The following is a 20,676-nucleotide window of genomic DNA, read 5'->3' on the forward strand; positions in this document are numbered from 1 at the left end:
GTATATTTTGCAGGTCTGATTCAGTTGGTTGCAGCCCTACAGGATTTAGACGTTTTTATGTGATTTCCCACCCACTGTTTGTTTCTAGATTTAGATGCCTTTAATAAGCTCCAAATCGTGGGACTCGCAGCGAAGTGTGCTGAATGTATTTCAAAACTCTAATGTAATCTTTATTAAAAATTCATGCAATTGATTCCCTTCATCAGTTGTTTGTTTTCCAGAAAATAGTTGAAATTTTTGGTTTGCGTTATCAGGTTAATCTAAAGCAGCTCGCATGTATTGACTGCCTAGAAAACAAGCTAGAAATCCCCAAGTTCACCCAGCTAACAGGGGATGAAATGGGCACTGGTGCTTCTTCATTTTAGTCGTGTTCTGGCACGCCTTTACCAGCGGCATGAGATGGAGCTAACCGCTGTCCACCCATCAGGCTCAAATTTGGAGGACTGGCTAATCCAGCAGGAAGCTTTCTCTCCTATCAGGTTCCCAGTAATTACAGGTTTATTTAGTTCCTGGTAAAGTTGTTGCTGCTGGCCCTGCATGGTTTTAGGTGTAATATTCAGGTCTCGCTGAGCATCTCGTACCTAGAGCCCCTGCTGTGCTTGACAAAAATGAAAAATAGGACATAATTATCTTCGAAAAATTTGGACTAATCAATTGCATTTCTTTCTCAGTTTGAAAGAGGTTGGAGGTGTTCACATTTAATAAACTTTTAGCTTAATGATGTTTAAAAAACAGTGAGATGGATGCTAAGCTTTTTTTCACTTCAAAGAGCATTAGGCAATCGTTACATCTGAAGGAAACGTTTGCTTTTATGTTAATTTTCTAATTATGTTATCTGGGATGCTCTGTGAGAAGGTATTAGAGACACATCGATGCTCCTGCCCGTTACACCTAAGCGGGACAAATGCCAGCGTGCACCCAAAGCAGTGTCACCACCTCCGTGCCAGCAACTTCGCCCACCCAGGACAGAGCTACGGGGCTGCAGACCCCTCTGGGAGCTGGGCTTCCTGGGCAGGGGGGGTTCAGATTAAAGCGAAGTTGGGAGCAATTTGTCTCAAGTAAAACTTGCTAACATCATAGGTTCGTGGACAACCGCAGCTTCAAAGCAGAAGGCTTACTGCTGCTGCTTGTCCTGCAAGAGTCGCACGCGCTGTAGGTGGCTCAGTCACTTTGAAGTCTCTGGTTTTTACTTTAGCTACGCCAGGAGTGTATTAGGCTCTCCGTAGAGCTCTTTAAGTAGACACTTAGGTATGAAAGAGGGCTTTTTGTCTGCAGGAAGCTGATGAATCCAGAAAGCAAGTCCCAGGTTTGCAGTGATGGTGCTTCAGATCTGTGCTGCCCCGGTGCAGCCGAGCATTGTGGCTCCTCTCATACTTTGGGACGATCTAATAGAGCATCCAAACCACTTGCTTATATCAATGTAATAAGATTTGGGCACGATTTAGAAATCTCTGATGATTTTCTGTAGGGAGTACACCTCAGTCTGCCATGCTGTGTCTTTATTAAGATTCTCTTGCTCTGAAGAGGTTTCATGGCATGGATTTTATAGATATGTATCGATGAAGATCTGTAAAAATCTGTATGAATTGTCTAGCCTATCAAAATGGAAAAAAACAAAGAAAAACCACCTGTGTGTTCCCATACACTGCTCTCCTAGCATCTAGCAGCTCGCTGTTTGCTCCCCTCTTTTCTTGCGAGCAAAAGACCGCTCCTGAGTTCGGGCTGGAAGCGGGCGTTTTGCTCTGTTCTCTAACAGCCTTCGCACTGCATCTTGTAGCTTCCATCTGTCATGTGTAGGCTTTCGAGAGCTTTCTAGGAGGATTAGGTGGAGCGAAATTATATGGATATCATGTTAGCAAATTGGTTAGGAATCTAGGAACTGGGATTAATAAACTGTTCTCATGTTCCTGTGTGGTTGTGTTCTTGCGGGAGACGTCTCCGTCGTGTGATGGCTCCAGATGGCTCAAAGTTCAGGTGATCTCTCTCCTGACTTGCCTGCAAGATGGTGCTTGAGATCTTTGTAATTCCCCTTCTGATCATTTAAATGAGCGGTGAGTGAGCAGAACTCATCGTGTCTGCCACGGTGCTTGGGGAGGATGGAGCTGGAAGTTCCTTCAGATATTTTGCTTCTCCTAACTTCTTCCCAAGCTATTCTTTTTAATTCAAGAGGTTGCCAATAAGCTCTTGCTGTGAGTCCCCGTTGATCTCACCAGGCTGTAAAGCTGTGTTACGTTGGGGGGAGCTGTCCTTCAGTCCGCTGCTTGCTCCTGAAGCTCTGAACTTTGCTGAGCAGCACCAGACTGCATGGCCAGCTTTAAATTCCTCCTCACGGACAATCCGAATCCAGCAGTCCGGTTCCTAAGGAAAGGAAGGGTTATGTGCAGAGCAGCGAGTTGTACAGATCAGATTTCCTCGAAGCTTTTTGGCTCTCCAGGTACTGTGCTGGGTCCATTCAGGATGGAGGTGGCAGCCCACGTGGCACTGCGAAGCTTTGGTCTGCTGCAGGAAGGGGAGAGCGATAACTAAACTGTGTGTTATCTCGACCCATGCATTTTTTTGCATCTTTTCTTCCTTTTCTCTCCTGTCCCACCGGGGCTGAGCGCCAGAGCTGCCGGCCGGGGCCAGCCCCCCGCAGCCATCTGCCTTCTGCGTGCACGGCCGTGGGGAGGGCTCGCCGCGCGCAGGAGACGTTCAAAAAGCAAGCGGCTATGACAGCCGATCCTATAACCACCCATCTGGGACTGATCTGTGGTTGATTATGAGATGAGAATGTGTAACCGGGAGCACACAGCTGTCTAAGGCCCCTCGCCTTAGGTGACCCCCGTACCGAGCTGCGTGGCTGTTGCACGGGGTGAATTCCCTGGCTGCTGCGTTCGGGATGGAGCATTTCTGGGCTGTGCACAGGAATATATCTCATGTCATAACGATGAGGATAGTGGTTTAGTAGATATCTAAGGTTCCTGATTCAGGGATCTCTAGCAAGTCTCTCAAAATGAAGTTACAAGCTCTGCCGAGTTAAAGCTTTGTGCTTCGAGGCTTCACACAGGACCAATTTCCCTCAGAAGAATCGCATTATCCCCGCTCGCTGACCCAGACGCGGTCAGCGTCCTGACCAAATTGATGTTACTCACCTGGAGATAGCTGCAGAAATAAGGCATCCTTCCCAGGTACCAGGCATCTCAATTCAGTTTGAGCCATGGTGATATCCATTTGGAACTGAAAAAGCTACTTGGTAAAGTATGGTAGTTTATCTTAAAATACCTCCAGCTGGCTTTGCTGGTTCTGAGAACAAAAACCATTTTTGAAACCCTCAGCTCTCAGGGTTTCAAAGGCAATTCTGAAAATTTCAACTTAGCAGAACAGTATCTATCAGGAAGGAAAGTTTAAAAGTTTTCCATGCAATTTTCCATGTAAGTTTGGATTTACGTACAAAGGAAAATCACACTCCTTTCGATTCACGGCTATAATTCATTTCATTCAAAATCAAGATGTTCTCATTATTTATTTGGGTTTAGTTTGGGACTCTGAGATGCTCAGAGGAATTGGAGCAGGTATGTGTGATACTGAGGAAGAAATGGGAGATGGAGAAGTGGGATAGCCAGGGCCTTTTGTCTGGGCAGGGAAGGAAAGGGGCGGCTGGAGTCCAGGATAAGAAGGGGAGCGCAGTCGGTGGAAGTCAGGCGGTGCCGGGATTCGTAGCAAAGCCCAACCAGGACGGGAGGTGAGGGTGGAAGGGAGCCAACTCGCAGCAGAACCGCAGACCTGCACCGGTGTGTGCTCACAGGCACGAGTGGGGTGGTGAGAGGTGGTTATATCCCTTTGTGAGGAACTCATATGCTAGAAATTGTTTTGCCTACAGGAATTTTAAAGGCTGAGAGTAGAAAGTAGAAGGAAAAAAATGTTGGTTAGGGAATGAGGAACAGTGGTAAGTTACAGCGAAAGCAGGAGGAGAGCTGCTTTTCAGTTTATTAATAAGCACCATGAAAACCGTCCCGTGGAAAAAGTTCTGCAGAGAACAATTCTGTGTATTTTTGATCGTGGGATTTTTCCTAAATTAGCTTCTATTGAGTAAGTGGAAAAAAAGGGAAAAACTATTTCAGGTTGATTTCTGAATACCCGCAGTGGTTTTATTTTGTGCTCAATTGACCGTAGTGGTTCCCTGCCCACCCTCCCAACCCTTTCTGGCTGAAATTCTAATAATGAAACTGTATAAATCCTGTAATGCCCAGTTGTAAAAGTCACCCTGCGTTTAGGCAGGCGCTGCCTGGTGATCCTTGCTCCGTCTGCTCATATCCAAGCACCAGCATTTGCCTCGGATATCCATCGACTCGTCACCGGAGCGTGGTGAGCCACTTTCAAAGGTCTTAAAAAAAAAATAGAAAGAAATCAAAATGACCGATTCTCCTGATTATTGCATCTTGTATGCAGCGTGTTGCATTTTGAAGTGCAGCTCCCCAGGCCGTGGGCGCTGTGAGTGAGGCCCCGCAGCACGACCGTGCCCGGCGCGAGGGAAGCGCGGAGCGGCAGCAGGTTCGTCCCCCGCCCCATCGCGAGGGTGTCCTAACATTACTCTTATTGTAATTTTATTGCCAAATCAGGTGTGAGATTAGATGTTGGATGTTACATGTAATCTGCTCAGAAATCAAATTATTTGACCTCCAAGCCCACCAGTCCACCCTCCTGCTGGTTTGCTGTTAAATATGCAGCGTTTTCCTGTCATGAATACAAATAGAGGACAAATTAGAATCTACAGACAGCTGACCTGAGCTCCAGATTAGAGACTAGGGGCTTGTGCTGTTTTAAATGTTTTAATTACCATAGTCCCTATAGCCAGTTGAAGGACACACACAAAAATCATTTTTTTTTTTGTGCGACAAAAAAGCAAAGAAAGAAAGCAAAAGGCTCCCTCCTTCTCATTTGAATTTTTCAGTTTGATTACATTTGCACTTCCATTGGCTCTATGCTAATTTGCTGCATGAAATTAGGTCTATTAATAAAGAATGCGCTAGTTTAGCAAGAGTGTTTTCAGTGGAGGTCTTTTTCCACTTTGTTTTTGTTTACTTGCTTCCGTTTGGGGCTGCCTGAAAATGACATCAGAATCTGGAGGGAATTTTCCTGCCAACCTTGATTTTAACTCCAGGCCTGGCAAGGCAAATCCAGAGGAGCTGAAATGTGGAACAGCAGCCCTGGAGATAATGCATGCAGCGTGCTGCGAAATGAAAACGTGTGTCCCTCCAACAGTCACCCAAAAATGTTGGACTGCATTACTGCAAGGTTTTTGGATCGTTTGTCTTGGCGTATCATGCATAATAATCCTTTATTTTTTTTATTTTAAATACAAGTTGTCATGAAACGTGTCCTGCAGTTGCACGGAGAGGCAGAACCGGGGACCCTGCGAGGCAGCCGCCGCTCCCAGCAGCACGCTGCCCGTAGCAGGGAGGCACAGATGGAAGGGTTGTGCTGGATAACAAGGCGAAGAAGTCTTTTAGAATGCAACTAAATAAGGTTCGTTCTGTTAAACCCAATCAATAAATAAATCAATGTGGCTGTGGTGCTTGCACCGGGCGGATATTATCCCCATGCCTTCATTCCTGGATTTGCATTTTTTGTTTCTCATGTGTGTTGGCCCAACGCTGAATTGATTAGTTATGCCTAGCTAGTAAGCACTGAAACATTTTTATATACTCCAGGGAAATAAATTTGGCAGAAAATCAGCATGAGTAGATTTAATTATCACTCTGAGACCTTTCCCTTTTCTGGCTTAGTGATCCTGAAACTCTGTGTGTTTCACTGAAATCTGTGTGGACGCTAAGCTTCGCTTCCCAATTTGTTCCTCCACGCAATGATAAGCCAAGCAATTACTGGTTTATTGATTTTTCATCATGGCAAATTTAAAGTTGATTTTTTCCTGAAAAGGCAGGGGTGATTAAGTGTTTCCCCTCGGTTTAGTACAAGAGAGCTATGTGGCAGAATCTAATATCCTGAGGTCAACCTCTGCAGGCAGATAATACGGTGTCTTGGCCACGTGTTAAGGAGAGAAATCAGGGCTACAAATGTGATAGGATATATGTGGAGACAGTTTAATTTGCTCCATTTATATGAACAAGTCATGTGGCACATGCTTGGAAAACATCATTTTGAATAGGCTTGGAAATGAAGCCCACGTGGGTAGGAGGAATGAGGAAATGCAAAGAAGAGGCGCATTAAAGCACTTAGTGTTAGAAGAAAATTGACTTTTGAACAGAAATAAAACAAAACTCCAATGCTTAATTCAAAGATTTTACTGAAATTTTTGTGTTACTGTAGTGTCACCTATGCTGCAGGTTCACCCTCGCAGTAAAAAATAAGTCAAACTGTTCAAGTCCAAAAAAGATGGAGTTTGTATCTGAAGGATTCTCGTAGCAACCCTGGTATGGAATGGCACCGAGCATTGTATGGCTTTCTTGGAACATGTGGATTAACAGGATTTAAATCAGAACGGGGAAATTGTGCTTCACCCAACAGATGTAATGCGTTGCCCTAGCCTAAATGGGCTTGTAAAGCAGCGCTTCATGGATTGGGATAAATGTGTGTTTATCTCTGCATGCACTAGGATGGTTTAAAACAACTTTTCTCCTATCTTTATATTCTAGATTGAGTAAGTATCTAAATGCAGTTCAGAATATTTTAAAAAGAAGGCTGACTTGTACTTAAGGAGGTGTTTTGGTCAGTTTGGAAGAACCTCACCACGTCCCAACTCTCTTCTGGCATTTAACTCAGAGCTGTGGAGGACAGCATCAGGAGCAGGTTGCAGTGAAGGCATGGTAGAGAAAATAAAGTAGTAGAAGTCTAACAAATCTGAGTAAAATGGATGAAGTGTGGTTTATATAAATGTGATGGGCCCAAGCTATAGTATCTGAATCCAGATTTGCAGTACCTGAGTCTGTATTTGGTTTGCCTGAAGCTTTATCATCGAAACAGCCTGGATTCGCATCCTGAATCAACCCCATCCCTCCCATAGCCTCAGACTGCGCTTTTGATGGGGAAGTCTCGTGCTCAGCCAGTCTCAGTAGTAGTGCTAGAAATCCAGGAGTGCCTACGCACAACTCGCTTTTTACTAGGTGGTGTGAATGGAGTGCTCTTCGACTAGGTAGGACAGTTTAATTACACACTGAAAGCATCAGAACATTTCCTTCTGCTGTGCCTTCTGTGTGCGCGTGCTGCCTGGTATCTCGCCAGCGTGATGCAATTAGCGCTATCCTTTCAGCTCCCACCGGCTTGCCCAACCCTTCAGTGGCAACAAACTGAGAGCAGAATTTCCTACCCAAACTCCTCCATCGAAAGCTCGATCCGCAGGGAGTGCTCCCCTCTGCCTGCTCTGCCTGACGCCTGGGCTGCATTCACCCAGCGCCTCCACCCAAACAGGCACCGCGCAGGCTGAGGACATAAAGCCCACGTGGATTCTCAGGGATGTGGGGACACGAAGGAAAAATTGCTGTGTGCAAGAAAGGCTGGAGCACTGAACTTTTAGAAGATTCTTTAATTTTACATTCTGTACATATTCCAAACTACAAGCTCTGATTTTTATACTCCCTTTTAACCTGTTGGACAAGAGCTTTCGCAGAACGAATCTAACCAGTAGTGTAGGGTGTTCATGATAAAACCATGCACGGCACACACCATTTTACTTAACACTTCCCTCAGTAAGAGTTGAAGGGCTGTACCTTGGTATAATTGATATGAAAAACACCGGCTGAACCTGCTACAAAAGGATTTGATTGCATGAGGTCAGGCCACGTAGCTGCAATAAGTTAAAGTGCTTTACTCAATGATACGGGAATATATTGGGATGCCCTTAAGTTCGTTAGTTATTGCCTTAGGTCATGGCTTGCGTTCAGTAAATTTTCTCCAAGTTCATTGTTCTGGCGATGACCTGAACTCAGTCTGTTGAGTCTCCAAATTATTTAGTGTAGATATCGTGAAAGAAATGCAGTGCCTGCTTCCATCCATATGCCAAAATGCTCCGTGGTCGTCGCCCCGCGCTGGGTGCCTCGGGCTGGGAGGTGCGCCCGTCTGCGAGGAACTGTTGGACTTCTTCACACCGAGTAACTGCAGGAGAGCGCAGGGTGAGATTTTGCAAAACGAGCAATTGAAATGCTTGCAAACATTCAGTTTTATTCCCACAGCGAAATTTCGCCCTGTCTTATCACGATTGTAATTTCAAGTCTTTCCAGATTTGCCTTCGTAATGGCAGATTTTGAGCAAAGTGCAGGGCTCTGCAGCTCCACCCTTGGCGTCCCCTGGGTGCGGATGCTGCTTCATTAGGCTGACACAAACACCTGGTGTTGTGCTGCCGGTCTCTGGAGGCTGTTTCAGCATCTGGCACACACTGTGATCTTTTTTCATGTGTGTTTAATCTTTTTATTGACGTTTTATAATTAAAAGTAAGCAGGAACAAATCAAGGATAATATAAAAAAATGTGAAGTTTTGTGCAGTTGCGGTGGCAAAGGACAGCGTATTAGGAAAAGCCTCTAAATAGCAGTTAAAAATGCGAAGGATAAAATTGCCGTGTGAACCTTGGCGTCCTCATCGGCCGTCTTCCCCAGCACAGCTGATCACCAGCCCTGGGGTCGATGCACCCCTGAAGATAATGGTTTCTTCGCTAATCAATCCCGGGGTTTTTATTAAAGCTTCTGTAATTAATAACCACTTTGGAATGCGTTTCTTAAATTTGGGGCTGCTTTGTGCCTGTCCTTCTCGCAGAAGATGGTGGCGTCCTGCAGCTTCCCATCCTGTGTCCCCTTGGCCATGCACCCCGCAGATCCCCCAGCAGCCGTGGGGCCTCTCCCTGCCCCATCCCAAGCACATGGGGGACCCTTTCTTTCATGTGTCTGTTCATTTTGGGAAGGGGGAACAAGGGAGAAAGAGAAAACTGATCCTGAAACCCTGCATGCTGCAGATGTCGTGCTTGCTGGAGAAAGCCTGGGCTTATTTACCTCTGTCTTTTGCTGCTTTTATGAGGCTGCCACTCGCAGTGGCTGTTCAGAGCTGGTTTAGTAGCCCTCCAGCTGCGGGCTGTCCGCACAAAATACTGTTTTGGAGATGAAGCTCTAAAGGGAATAAAGCAAATACCATAGGTGGGGTGGCAGTTTGTCAAGAAACCCGCACAGTGTTCAGTGCTGCTTTCTGGTTCAGGTGGTGCAGAAGTGAGAGGTGCTCCAGTACAGGGCTCTGTTGAGCAGGAGCCATCCCCAGCAGCTTCCCTGCAGAAACCTCATGTACTGCTCCTCGGCCAGATGGCCCATCAGTCCAAAAGTGTCTCAGATGCCTTTCACCCACTCGCTGTCTGGGTTTGTATAAAAAATGTGAGCCAGAAGGGGAGTTTCAGGAGCAGCAAACGGGGTGGTGCCGATGTGGGGTAGCCCTCGCCTGTAGATGCTCCCCGCATGCTCGCTGCGGCTCATTACCCACCCAGAAGGTGGGCAGCCTGTGTATTGTTCATGCATGCCTTGACTCCACAGAAATAAGTTTTGGAGGGAAAACTTATTTATGCAATATTACCCTCATTTAGATTTATTTAACTTAAAAGTGCTCTGACCAGCAGCAGGACTTGGCGATAGTTCTCTCGATTTTAGAAGTTTGGTGGCAGTGATTCCAGAAATGGCAAAGGAAGTGGCACAGAAACATAAATTGTTATCATTGGGGTGATTTAGTGTTCCTCAGCACTAGGTTGTGCTGGGCGGCTTGCGGAGCCATGAGCCAAAAGTCTCAGGAGCCAAAGTCTCTGTGCAGGAAAGCAGGACTCTGGGCGATGGGGCTGCACGCACGGCCGCTCCCATGCATCTTCCCCTTGCCTGACTCGGGTGAATGCCCAAATTCAGCAAGCTCCTTTTAAAATTGCCCTAAAACTATGGGTTTTAAATAGCACCGTGGCCTTTTGTGAAAAACATCAAAGCTGATGGATTTACACAACTGTGGTTTGATTCTAGGGAAGGGCAGGAGCACGGATCCTGCTCACGGAGCGCGCACGGCTCCCGAGCATCCGTCAGGCTTGTGCCTACCTGCAGGCAACTGCACTTGGTGGAGGGAGCTGACGCTGCTTGAAATATTGCCGCGCTTTTTCAGGGTTATGAAGGTACATTCGTCACCTGGGAAAGAGGAATGGTTTATTTTAATCCTCGAGTTTGCATATGAATAGTCGGAGATTTGGCTTTATTGCGCGCATTAGCTGAAAACCCATGGAGCAGAAAAGCAACGCACAGAGCCTGTGGAGAGTTACAGGGAAATTGCAGGGCGCCCTTATTTGAAGGAAAAGTAGATTAAAAATAACTACTTCCCTTATATCATCTATGGAAGTGTCTTGTTTTGCTCCTGTATTAAAATACAAAGCGGCATTTATTCCTTTCCGTACACAGTTATGGAGGGAAGAAATCAGATAAATTCTCCTTTGGAATGAAGCCCATTAATACAGGGGATGCTTTAAAAGAGACAGAATAGCAACAAGGTGAGCAGAAATATTAAAAATATTTTGCAGCTGGTATTTGAAACGTTTTATTTTAGCGAGGACTGTGGGTATAATTAAACTTTCATTATCACACCCGGGAGGATCAGGCCCTACGTAGGGAGGTAACGCAGGTTCAAAGCTAAAACCTCACCTGACAAAGTTATTTTCCCTTCCCTCCCGTCCCCGAAAAGAGAAATGCTCCTTACAACGGGCACGCACTGTATCATCAGCATCACGTTAAAAACCACCTCTTTCAAATCCTTTCAGAGGCCTGCTTTAGGTTAACCGGTGCTGGGAAGGTGCTGGGAGGGGGGCACACACGCACACAGTTGCAGGGGGGCAGCAAATATTCCCTTTTTAACTGCTTCTATTCTAAAAATGGGAATGCAGACAAACTCACGTTCTGTCTCACTGGGCAATTTATGACTTTTTTTTACAAATTAAAAGTCTTGAAATTGTCTTCAAAATTTAAGACAGACGACAAATAAACACTGCGCCTCGATTTCATTGATGTTGTGTATTTTACTGTCGTCTTTGTGGCGTTTCTTTGTGCTAAAGGATAAGTCTGAGACAAGCATCAGTTAAGGTAATGGGATTGTAAAGCAATCACGTAATTAGTTATCTGACTTCAATCATCTTAGAAAAATTTATAGCTACGTATGGAAAAGCTGCGTCCAGAAGGGAAAATAAACAAGGGCAGAGACGGGGCGTGGGGGAGCCCTGGCAAAAACCCCGGGTAGTTCCCGTCCTGCCAAGCCCAAAGGGCTGCTCCAGGCCCCGCAGAAGCCCTCACGGTGGGGACTGCAGCGGGGTGTCCCCTGAAAAGCAGAAAGGGTGGTGAGACGTGAGGGCACCAGTGCCGTCACCTCCCCCTCCTCTGGGTCATGCATTTGTTTTATTAATAGAGAGAGAAAATCCTGCTGAAGAGGAGGCTTAAGCGTGTATTTGTTGCTGCTTTTTAGATCCCAGCATTATTTAAAAACAAATAAATAAAGCTCGGAGGTAGGCGGGGGGGTGGTGAGCTGTTGGTTTCCAGCTGGTAGCAGCCAGCAGCAGCCAGGGGCCGGGTCAGTGCCGCGGCACCGTGCACGTGGCTCGTCCCTGCGTCGTTCAGAGAGGTTGGTCCTGCAGCAGGCCCTTCCGAGGAGCTGGCATCTCGAGATCACTGCCCCATGGCACTGCAGTCCCTGCCTTGGGGTGCCAGGAGATCAGCATGCTTCTGGGACCTTCCCCCTAGTTACTTATTTCCCCACGGAAGAATTCTCCAGCCATGTAAGGCATCCCAATTCATCCGTTAAATATTTCTCTTAAATCCTGAGGTTTGGTCTTTAAATTTCCATTAATTTGCACTGTTTGGTCTGTTGAGGTTTTCATTTGTCAAAATTGTTAGCTCTCGGGTATTAGTTACGCAAATATTGATGTGCAGCTTTGGCCTGTTGGCTATCAATTGAAATCAGAAAATCAATGGACTTAATAGCTGCTCATTACGCAGTTGATGCATTTGCAGGGCTGAGCCGGGTATCGTCAGCGACCAATCAATTCAGTCAGAAACTATTACACGATCCCGGCCAGAAACATTTTCATGGTGTTTTGGTGTGTTTAGAGTTGACCTTAGCAAAATAACCCCCCTGTGGGGTCCTGGGGGGCAGCACGGGGGTGCCGGCAAGGGAACCCCGGGGACCCACAGCGGGGAGAAGGCAAAGGCAGGAACATTATTTCGGTCTCATATTTATGGTTGTGCATGGCAGCGCTGCCTTGGCTGCCTGTTCCAAGTAGCACAGTGCGTGGCGGGGGCCCTGGGGGCTCCAGGCTCCCGTGCCAGAGGACACGCGTTCCTTCTTGCTTTGCACCCTCGGGAAATCACAGCGGAAAAATTGTCGGCGTGTTAAAGGGATGATTCCTAAAAGTTGGGGGTCGTGTGAGATAGTGCTGCCGTCCTGGCAATGTAGATGTAAGGAGGGCACTTGGTGATTAAACCTTGTGAAATAGGGGAAAAGGAGGAGTCAGGTGTATCAGCCACATAGCAGAGCCGTGCTCTAACTTGCTGTCAGAATGTGTGCTTAGACAAGTAATGACGATGTTGTTCCACCGAGGAATGGCCCTGTGGATTTTAAACAAATTGCTTATTTGCAGCCAGAAAAAAACGTGGCTTTGTGATTTGAAGTGCAGTCCTGCAGAAACACACGCATTTGGTCGAAATTCCCATGCAAGTCAACACGCCGAATTTAACAGAAATCACCAGTTCAAAGCACCAAGCATCTACGTATCTGGTAGTTATTATTTTTAGGTCTGTACCACTGTTCTCCAAAACAATTGCTAGAAAGTCGTGCCGTTCATTTTAAGCAGGTATTTTTCCCAACTGGAAATAGCTTATTAAGGGTTATATAAAGTAATAGGTTATTAAAGTCAAAGAGAAAACCCAGACACTCGGTAAACACGCGGGATGAGTGAAGTACAGACGAAATTAATGACATTGAAGATGACATCCATAATTATAACAGAAAGGTCAGGGTAGGTGGCAGTTTTCCCAAGTATATAGAGTGTCAGAAAAATCCCCCAAGTATATATTTTAATTGAGTTATGTTTTCTTTCCTTCACGTTGAGGCATTAAGGTTTTACCCCATTGCTGGCTCTGTGCTCCTAGAATTTACCATGGCAAAATTCCCAGATCTGCGTTTTGACAGTAAAACCACATCATGCGTAGGCTCCTTCCAGGAATGAAATACAACTTTGTATTTGCCTCCAAATCATCGCCGTCATTTTTTGGTTTTAACCAAAATAGATTTAATACACAGGAAAACAGCTTTGACAAGAGCGAAGATGAATCGGACGCTATTTAAGACGTGTGAGAAACCTGTGAGAAGTGTAAGAAGCCAGCAGCCGTGACACAAACAGAAAACTACAGTAAAGAGCGAACGAACTGCGAGGAGATGGCGCGTGGCAAGGAGCCGGGTTGCTCTCAGAGGTGCCGTGAGCCCCGCGCAGAGCAGCAGCCCCTCTCCTCTGCCCCGCTCCGACGTCGTGCCCAGGTCCAGCGCCTCTGGCAGGGCTGGGGGATGGAAAGCCTTGCGGCAGCAGCCAGCCACACACTGTCCCCTTGAAGAGTAATGCTTAGTGAAAAGGAGAACAGAACAGAAAAACAGCACGGTGCAGCCAGCCGCTTGGGCTTGGTTTTCCTGGACAGATCCTGGCGTGAAGTTTTTGCGCCAGCAGAAGCGGAAAGCGGGAGGAGCTGGAGGGACGGGACACCCAGCCTCAAGCAGCGCCAAGGCCTTGTCCACAGGGAAGGGAGCCCTCAGGGGCTGCCGGCACGTGGGGAACACTGCCTCACTGCACGTACCCCCCAGAGGAGGCAGGTAGTTGAACTGTTTTCTCCAATAGCAATTGTAAGAAAGTGTTTTTTTCATTTTCTTTAGCCTTTGATTTGCCGCCAGCCACCGTCCCATGTGTGCTTTTCTGCTCTCACCGTGTCGAGGAGAAAGCGCTCAGGGCACGTGCACACAGCTGAAGCACATCTCTGCGAGCACACGGAAATCAAGGAAAAGGAAAAAAAAAAAACGACACAGAATTAAGCATTATGACTTTTAAGTCCATAATTGCAAATTATCCACTGGATTTCTCCCTCAGTCAGTGTTGCTTCCTCTTGGACAGTTTAGTTAGTAGGAACTGTTAATTATTGTATAGGCTCGTTACTCGACAGGCAGATCTGTACTTTATTTTACTGCAGCTATTCAACCCCATCTTAAAAACAGCATCAGGAATTTGTTCACGGGCTGTGCTGGGGGCTCACCACCACAGGATCGGCGTGTTCAAGCTGTTGATGTTTCATCTTGCCACAGCCCCACGAGGTGAGCGCGCGTTATTCCTTCAGGGATGTTAGGAAGAGAGCAGAGACAGCAGCATGGCAGGGCTTCGGGTTTGGAGAGCTTTAAAGGCAGAGCACGCCATCAGTCCTCACCGTCATCTGCAGCAGCTGCATTTTGAGTAAAGTCTGGGGGTTTAAATTGTGGGTGTGCTTTGGATGTGACTGTGCGAAGCTGGGTACAGGAGCTGGGAAAAGGTTAAGCCCAGCTCAGTGCTCAGGCAGAAAAGTAAGACGTCTCGGTACAGCAGGAGCAAACGGGATCAGTCCCAAGTGTACTGGTTTGCCTAAACAAAGGTGGATTTTGGCTAGGAGGACAAAGGCATTCTCGGCATGAGGCCGATGGGTCGAAGAAGCATGTTTGAGTCTCTGGGCACGGAGCCTTTTTCCCAAAAAAAAAAAAAAAAAAAAGCACAAGTTAAGGAGCCTGTGAAGTTAGGGGAGACCACTTCTTGGTTAAATTCATCAGGAATTGGATCCGTTTGTATGAACCACAGCCCCTTGCGTGGAGTCTCTTATCCTCAGCTAAAAGATGTTGTTTTGCTGATCTCCATGACTGTGCCAGTGTTACATGTGGACTTACCCATGTCAAATGTATTTATTTGGATGAGCAGAATGAATCCATGGGATAAGTGTGAGACTTAGCTGAGAAGGCATTTTCTTGTTTGTGCTGGCTAATGCCTCAGTGTGGTGGGATTTGGAATACATGTGCCTAGCACCAGTCAAATATGACATGTTTAGGTGGTATGAACGGCATTGTTTCATGTACCAGCTAAAGGCCTGGCCCAGTGAAGAGCAGGAAAAATAATTCTAGAAAAAAATACAATTTTTGCTCAGCTATTTTTCATTTAGCCACTTAAATTGCGTTCGGTGTTTGAGGGTAACCAGAGGTGGTTCTTGCTACTGTGCATTTCCCCTGTTGTGTTACTGAGAATCAATATATGGACTGGAATAAAAGCATGGAAGTTACTGCTATTGACACCAGCAGCACCGTGGCACCGTGTGTCAACGCGCAGTGCTGGGGAATTGTTCAAACCCACATATTTCATAGCTCCTCTTGGAAAGCCTCCGCTCACGGTACCGCACGCTGCAACGTGCAGGAGAAAGAAATCGTGGGGCGTGTGCAGTCGCCCGTCCTCAGCTTCCAGCACGGCTTGCTGAAGAGCAGACAAAGAAAGGTCCACGAAAAACCCCGTGAGGGTGCACGGGTCCAGCACTGCTGCCCACGTCCCGGTGCTCGTCCCGTTCCCAGCAGGTCTCTCACGCACCCGTCTCCTCCCGCGTGCCCGGCGCACGGGGCCAGAACGGGACCGGCTTCGATCCTGCCAGTTCTGTGCTGCTGCATCCCTGCCTGTGATGGGGCACGGCTGGGTGTGGAAATACTTTTATTTATCCGAAGGTGTCCGAGAGACGCGTGTAAGCTCAATATAGACAAATTGCTACACATTAAATGTATAGGCAATAGATGCACTCGTTAGTTTGTACATACAGTCCAGAGGTTATTGGGGATACAGATATATAAAAGATAGAAGAACCCAGTAATTGCCTTTAAGATCAGAGCACAAAGCATTACCTTGGATTTTACAAGGCCAGCGAGCAACAAAAGAGCAGTAATTTATGAGCTCAGCGTAAAAGAATAGCATAATTGCATTAAAAATTAATGCTAATGAACACTAAAATGGGGAAGGTGGTTATGATGAAAGTTTGTATTCATCTTCCCTGGTTTGAATGATGGCTGGTGGCTTGATTAATGGCTTAATTTCTATCAATTAGCGGGGAAAAATCTCCTACGAGACAAGGGTAAATTGAGCATTGAATTACATATCTTGCTTTTGTGTGCGGAGAAAAAAGAGCAGCGGATCCCTGCTATTAGCCACGGTGACAAATGCGGCGTGCCCGGCGACGTCGGCAGGCCCAGCGCAGGCAGCAGCGCGGGGCTGGGCTCGCACCAGCACAGCTCGAAGCATCCACCACGCTCAGCGCCGTGCCCTAGCGCTCTGCGAGCCCGCTTTGCCTTCCTCCTCCGTCTGTAAATGTCCTCGAAGGCTGCGGGGTGTGAGTGGACGCGGGGAATGGCACGCGTGGAAAACCCGCAGGGGTGAATTTGGCGCGGGTGCAGAGAGGCGGCTGCTCGTAGCTGCCCCTGCTGCATTTCAGAGCTCAGCGGCTGAACTTTCCCCATTTGATTTGATTTGAGCCCCGATATTTCTGTTCTGCTAAGGAAGGGATGTCACTGTGCAGACTTGTTTTAAAATACCACAAAGGGTGGGTGATGTGGCTGTAGTTAAGCAGTGGATCGCAGGTGTGAGAGTACTTAGAGCTGAATTACAGCTGAAGCAGTGCGTGCGCAGTAGGATCAGGATTCTGCGGTATCACCTCATGGTAACCACCCAGAGTAACGCCAGGTGAAGGGGAAAATAATTTCATTTTCAGCCAGTTTGTCTGTTTGTGTTTTCTTTTCATCCTCAGCTCATGAGCAAGAGAGCAGAACAGACAGCAATTTGTTCTGTATTTCCAAAGATTTCCCTTAATTTTAGCGGGTCGGTTCAATTAGCCAAGTATGCCCCTTTAAATGTAATTAGCTAAATATGAAGAAATATATTCTGAGGAACATCTTAGGTTTATTTTGACGTTGCCTTGATTCTTAAGGAGTTTTCTTCAAGCAGCTTAGGAAGAGGGATCGGTTCATTTTCCCAGTCAGGGCTATAGATTAGCAATGAATCCAGTGAACATTACAACTTTGCATCTAAATGCCATACAAGAAATATATAAAATAGATTTTTATTTGATTTAAAACAGTTTAATGGGCCACTCACAAGGTGCTACCCACTTAATGCTTCTGCTCCGGTACCTGTTAAATTCATAGCAGGATTCAGCAGCGGTTTTGTCTTTAGGAATAAGCAAACAAACGGGAATGTGTCAGGCGGGGCTTGCAGGCGAGTTGCTTCTTCCTTCATCTGATTCCCCGGCGCTTCTAATTACTGCGTGTGTGAAATTTGGGGATAGCATCTCAGGCATCCATCCGACAGAGGTACACGTTTTGTTTCTAAAGGGACATTGCAGATTTCTGCTAACACGGACCAACCGTGGCTCAGGCAGTCAGGGCCCAGGGATCCACAGATTACTCCAAAATTAGGCTAGGCGAAGGCTCCCTGGCAGAGTTGGCTTCATGGTGGGAGGCAAAAAGAGCAACAACAGCCACTGGTACCCGCGTGGCGCTGGGCAGGGCCGGCCGCTGCCCCCGCTGCTCCCGGTTCCATGCGGTGCTGTGCGCGGTGCTGTCAGCGGGCCCCGGCTGCTGCCATTGATCATCGTTCTTGCTGCTGCTGGAATGGCCTATTTATAAAAAATGGCCTCAACAATCCCTAACGCGATATTTAGCTTGTTTTTTTCACGGTAACACAGTAAAAAGACTTGCTGGGCAATGAGTTAGTATTGATTTTTTTTTTTTTTTGTCTGTAGCCTCTTAGCTTTCTGACTCCATTATTTTTGATTTTACTATGAAATACATATCCTTCCCACTGACATCTGACAAACAACATATGGAAGTCATTTTATCTACCAATAATGCGTTTGTCAAAAATATCATGCGCTAATGGGTTCTGCTTCCTCCAGTCCATTTTCCCCAAGTTAATGTCACTGATGTAATTCTAAACATTTAGTGATTTTTGCCCCCTTAATAATTTGTCATTCCTATAGGTTTGGGTAAGATTCGCATAGGATACTGTAGCAGGCTGGGAACTGGCCATAGGGTGTGCGTTACAGAGAGCTGAGCAACTGGTTTTAAGTCCGCATTCACCAGCTTATCTCTGATCCTCAGTCTCAGTCCTGTGGCTACCAGGACGCTCACCCTTCCTTTCGTACCCTCAAACCAAGAGCTCAAGGAACTACGATTTCCTCTCTCTAGGAGGGCATTGGTATATTTAGTTTTGTACTTCCCATGGGATCTTTAGAAGTCTTTTCTAGAAAAGAAGTCCTTAGCGCCAAGCCAGCAGAACTTTTAAACGCAAGCTTAATTGTAAGCAAGCAATTTTTTCCTTTTTAATCCAAAAGAATTACACTTAAGTACGAACTCAAGCTTCGCTGTAGCGCAGCTGCTGGCCTGAGCATTGCCAAACCTGGAGCTTTCTGGAGGCTTCTTGCAATTTATATCTCTTTTATCTGCTTCATCCATGCTCTAGTGCTCTTCACAGAGCCTGCCCCAGCATACGGGTGCAGAAAGCATGTTCAGAAGTAAATAAGCTGGAGATAAACTGGTTAATGTTGTAAGTGAGAGCATGCAGTTAGAAGAGCGAATTCAAGACTTGCTTGTCACTGCAGTTAGGCACAGAAGTTGGTAACAAAGATTAACTGTGCTCTGAAGAAGCAGAAAATGAAACTGGCAGTAAAGCGAACACTTTTTTGTCAGCTGTACTGCAATGACCAAGCCGTACAGAACTAATGACGTAGCTTGTCCTCAGAACTGGGGTGGTGGCACGTCTCTGGGCATCCACAGCCAAAGCAAAACTCACCTTGGTACAAGGAGAAGTGGTTTTACTACTGCACGCAGACTGGACTCCACTGGGTTGGTTGTTCTGGCCACGAACCCTTACCTTCTCTGGGAAATTCCCGTGCCATAAATCTAGCAGTTGTCCTGCAAGGACTTCTCCAGCAAATTCTTAAGTTAGCATCTGGAATGGTGGCATGCCTTCAACGGTGACAGCCCACTCGCTGTTGTTATTTTTACTAAAGGAGAATGATTTTTTGTGTCACAGAATACTTTGGGCTGCATTGCAAGTTTTGTTTTTTTCCTGGCATGCACTGCAGTAAGATATATTCAAGACATTGCTTAGACACAGCTTTTATCAGAGGCTTACAGTAATGTGTACTGACATTGCACCTTCTTTTTGTAGACCAAGCCACCCTAGTAGAGCAAGTGAAACGAGTGAAAGAAATTGAAGCTATTGAAAGTGACTCCTTTGTTCCACAGACATTCAGATCCAGTAAAGAAGTCAAAAAGGTAAGTTTTCAATATCCTTTCTTGGTGCGTAATCCTGTCAGAGTCAGGTGGATTCTACGCTGTGAATACAGTTTCCATTGATGAAAGAGCATCGATGTTGACAACCCTAAATCCCACCACTGGAGTCAGAGTTTGGACTGCGACTCTCTGGTGTTCTTGTGTGGTGTGCAAGGAAGAACACGTTTAAGTGTGTAACAGTTCCAGCGAAATCCACTGCTTTGATAGTACATTGTAACTAAGCTGCGCAACTCCAGTTTTTAAAAATCATTTTTAAATCATAACAAGTCATTAAGATTTTTTTAAGGAAAAGCAGAAGGATTAAAATCCAAAAGTAATCAGACACTTACATTGCAATTAAGGGTAGAGATCAGTGCTTTTAATTCTGCTGAACTGAAAACAGAGTTCAGGACTATTCTTACTCACTGAAACAAAATGACCTCATTTTCAGACAGCTTTCCAAAAACCTGATGTGAGACATCCAGGCTTCAGAACTGTACCTGCATTTGGGCTGCCAAGTTTTCTAGGGAACTCGGGCACTTTTGTCTTTGGCAGCATGTAAGCAAGGTGTTGGTTCAGTTTTTCCACCTGACAGCAAAGGATTTTGAGTCATCACTGTATGATTCCCCAACATGCAGATTATTGTTTTTCCAGAAGTATCTGAGAAGTTCATGCAGCTTCTTCAGAAGGTGATCCAAAAAGAAAAACAAAGCTACAGTTCTGCAAGCTCTCTCCTTGCCTTTGGCAGTACTTCTTCCTCTCCGTGTGTTCGGTCTGGAGGTGTTAGTCCATGCCCAGGCAGTTCCTGCTAAGCACGCTGAGAAGTATTCGCGTGAGGATCCTTTTGTGGGCATGTGTGCAATTCAAAGAAAGTTGAATGCTCGGTTAAGATCCTGTCGTGCTTGGGAGTTTGAGGATAAAATACTCAGATGTGTTTCTTTCTTTTTAGTCAATAGAGCCTGCTGAACTAAAACATGAGCCTGTAACAATAGGAGCGGGAACTGTTGAAGCATCTGCTCCTGAAAAAGAAACAGCACCTGCCAATATCCCTACTGCCATCAAATACCAGGACGATAATTCTTTAGCACATCCAAATGTAAGTGTGTCAATATTTACCATATCTTTAGAACAACACGGCCCATTGAATGAGAGCAGGTTCACATGACCTAACAACAGTTTTGCCCATCAAATAATTTGTGGTCTGAAGACTGTTTACTAATGGGCCGCTCACTGGCTCAGAAAGGATTACTTTCCTTGCATAATCCAACAGAGAAAAATGACAAGAGGAGGTTCACCAGCTTCTTGGCTAAAAGCCACGTGAACGCAAGTGAAAC

General features: G+C 46.2%; 1 protein-coding gene across 3 annotated transcripts in view; it reads left to right on the forward strand.

Moving 5' to 3' along the window:
* RSRC1 (arginine and serine rich coiled-coil 1) overlaps window positions 1-20,676 on the forward strand; it is a 139,766-nt gene that overhangs the window by 116,547 nt on the left and 2,543 nt on the right. For all 3 annotated transcript variants that reach the window (XM_068691850.1, XM_068691849.1, XM_068691851.1), the window contains 2 exons: window positions 19,239-19,345; window positions 20,292-20,438. In XM_068691850.1, coding sequence (XP_068547951.1) covers window positions 19,239-19,345; window positions 20,292-20,438 — 254 coding nt within the window. The remainder of the gene's footprint in view (window positions 1-19,238; window positions 19,346-20,291; window positions 20,439-20,676) is intronic.

Source organism: Anas acuta, chromosome 9, assembly GCF_963932015.1.
Source record: "Anas acuta chromosome 9, bAnaAcu1.1, whole genome shotgun sequence".
Lineage (NCBI taxonomy): Eukaryota > Metazoa > Chordata > Aves > Anseriformes > Anatidae > Anas > Anas acuta.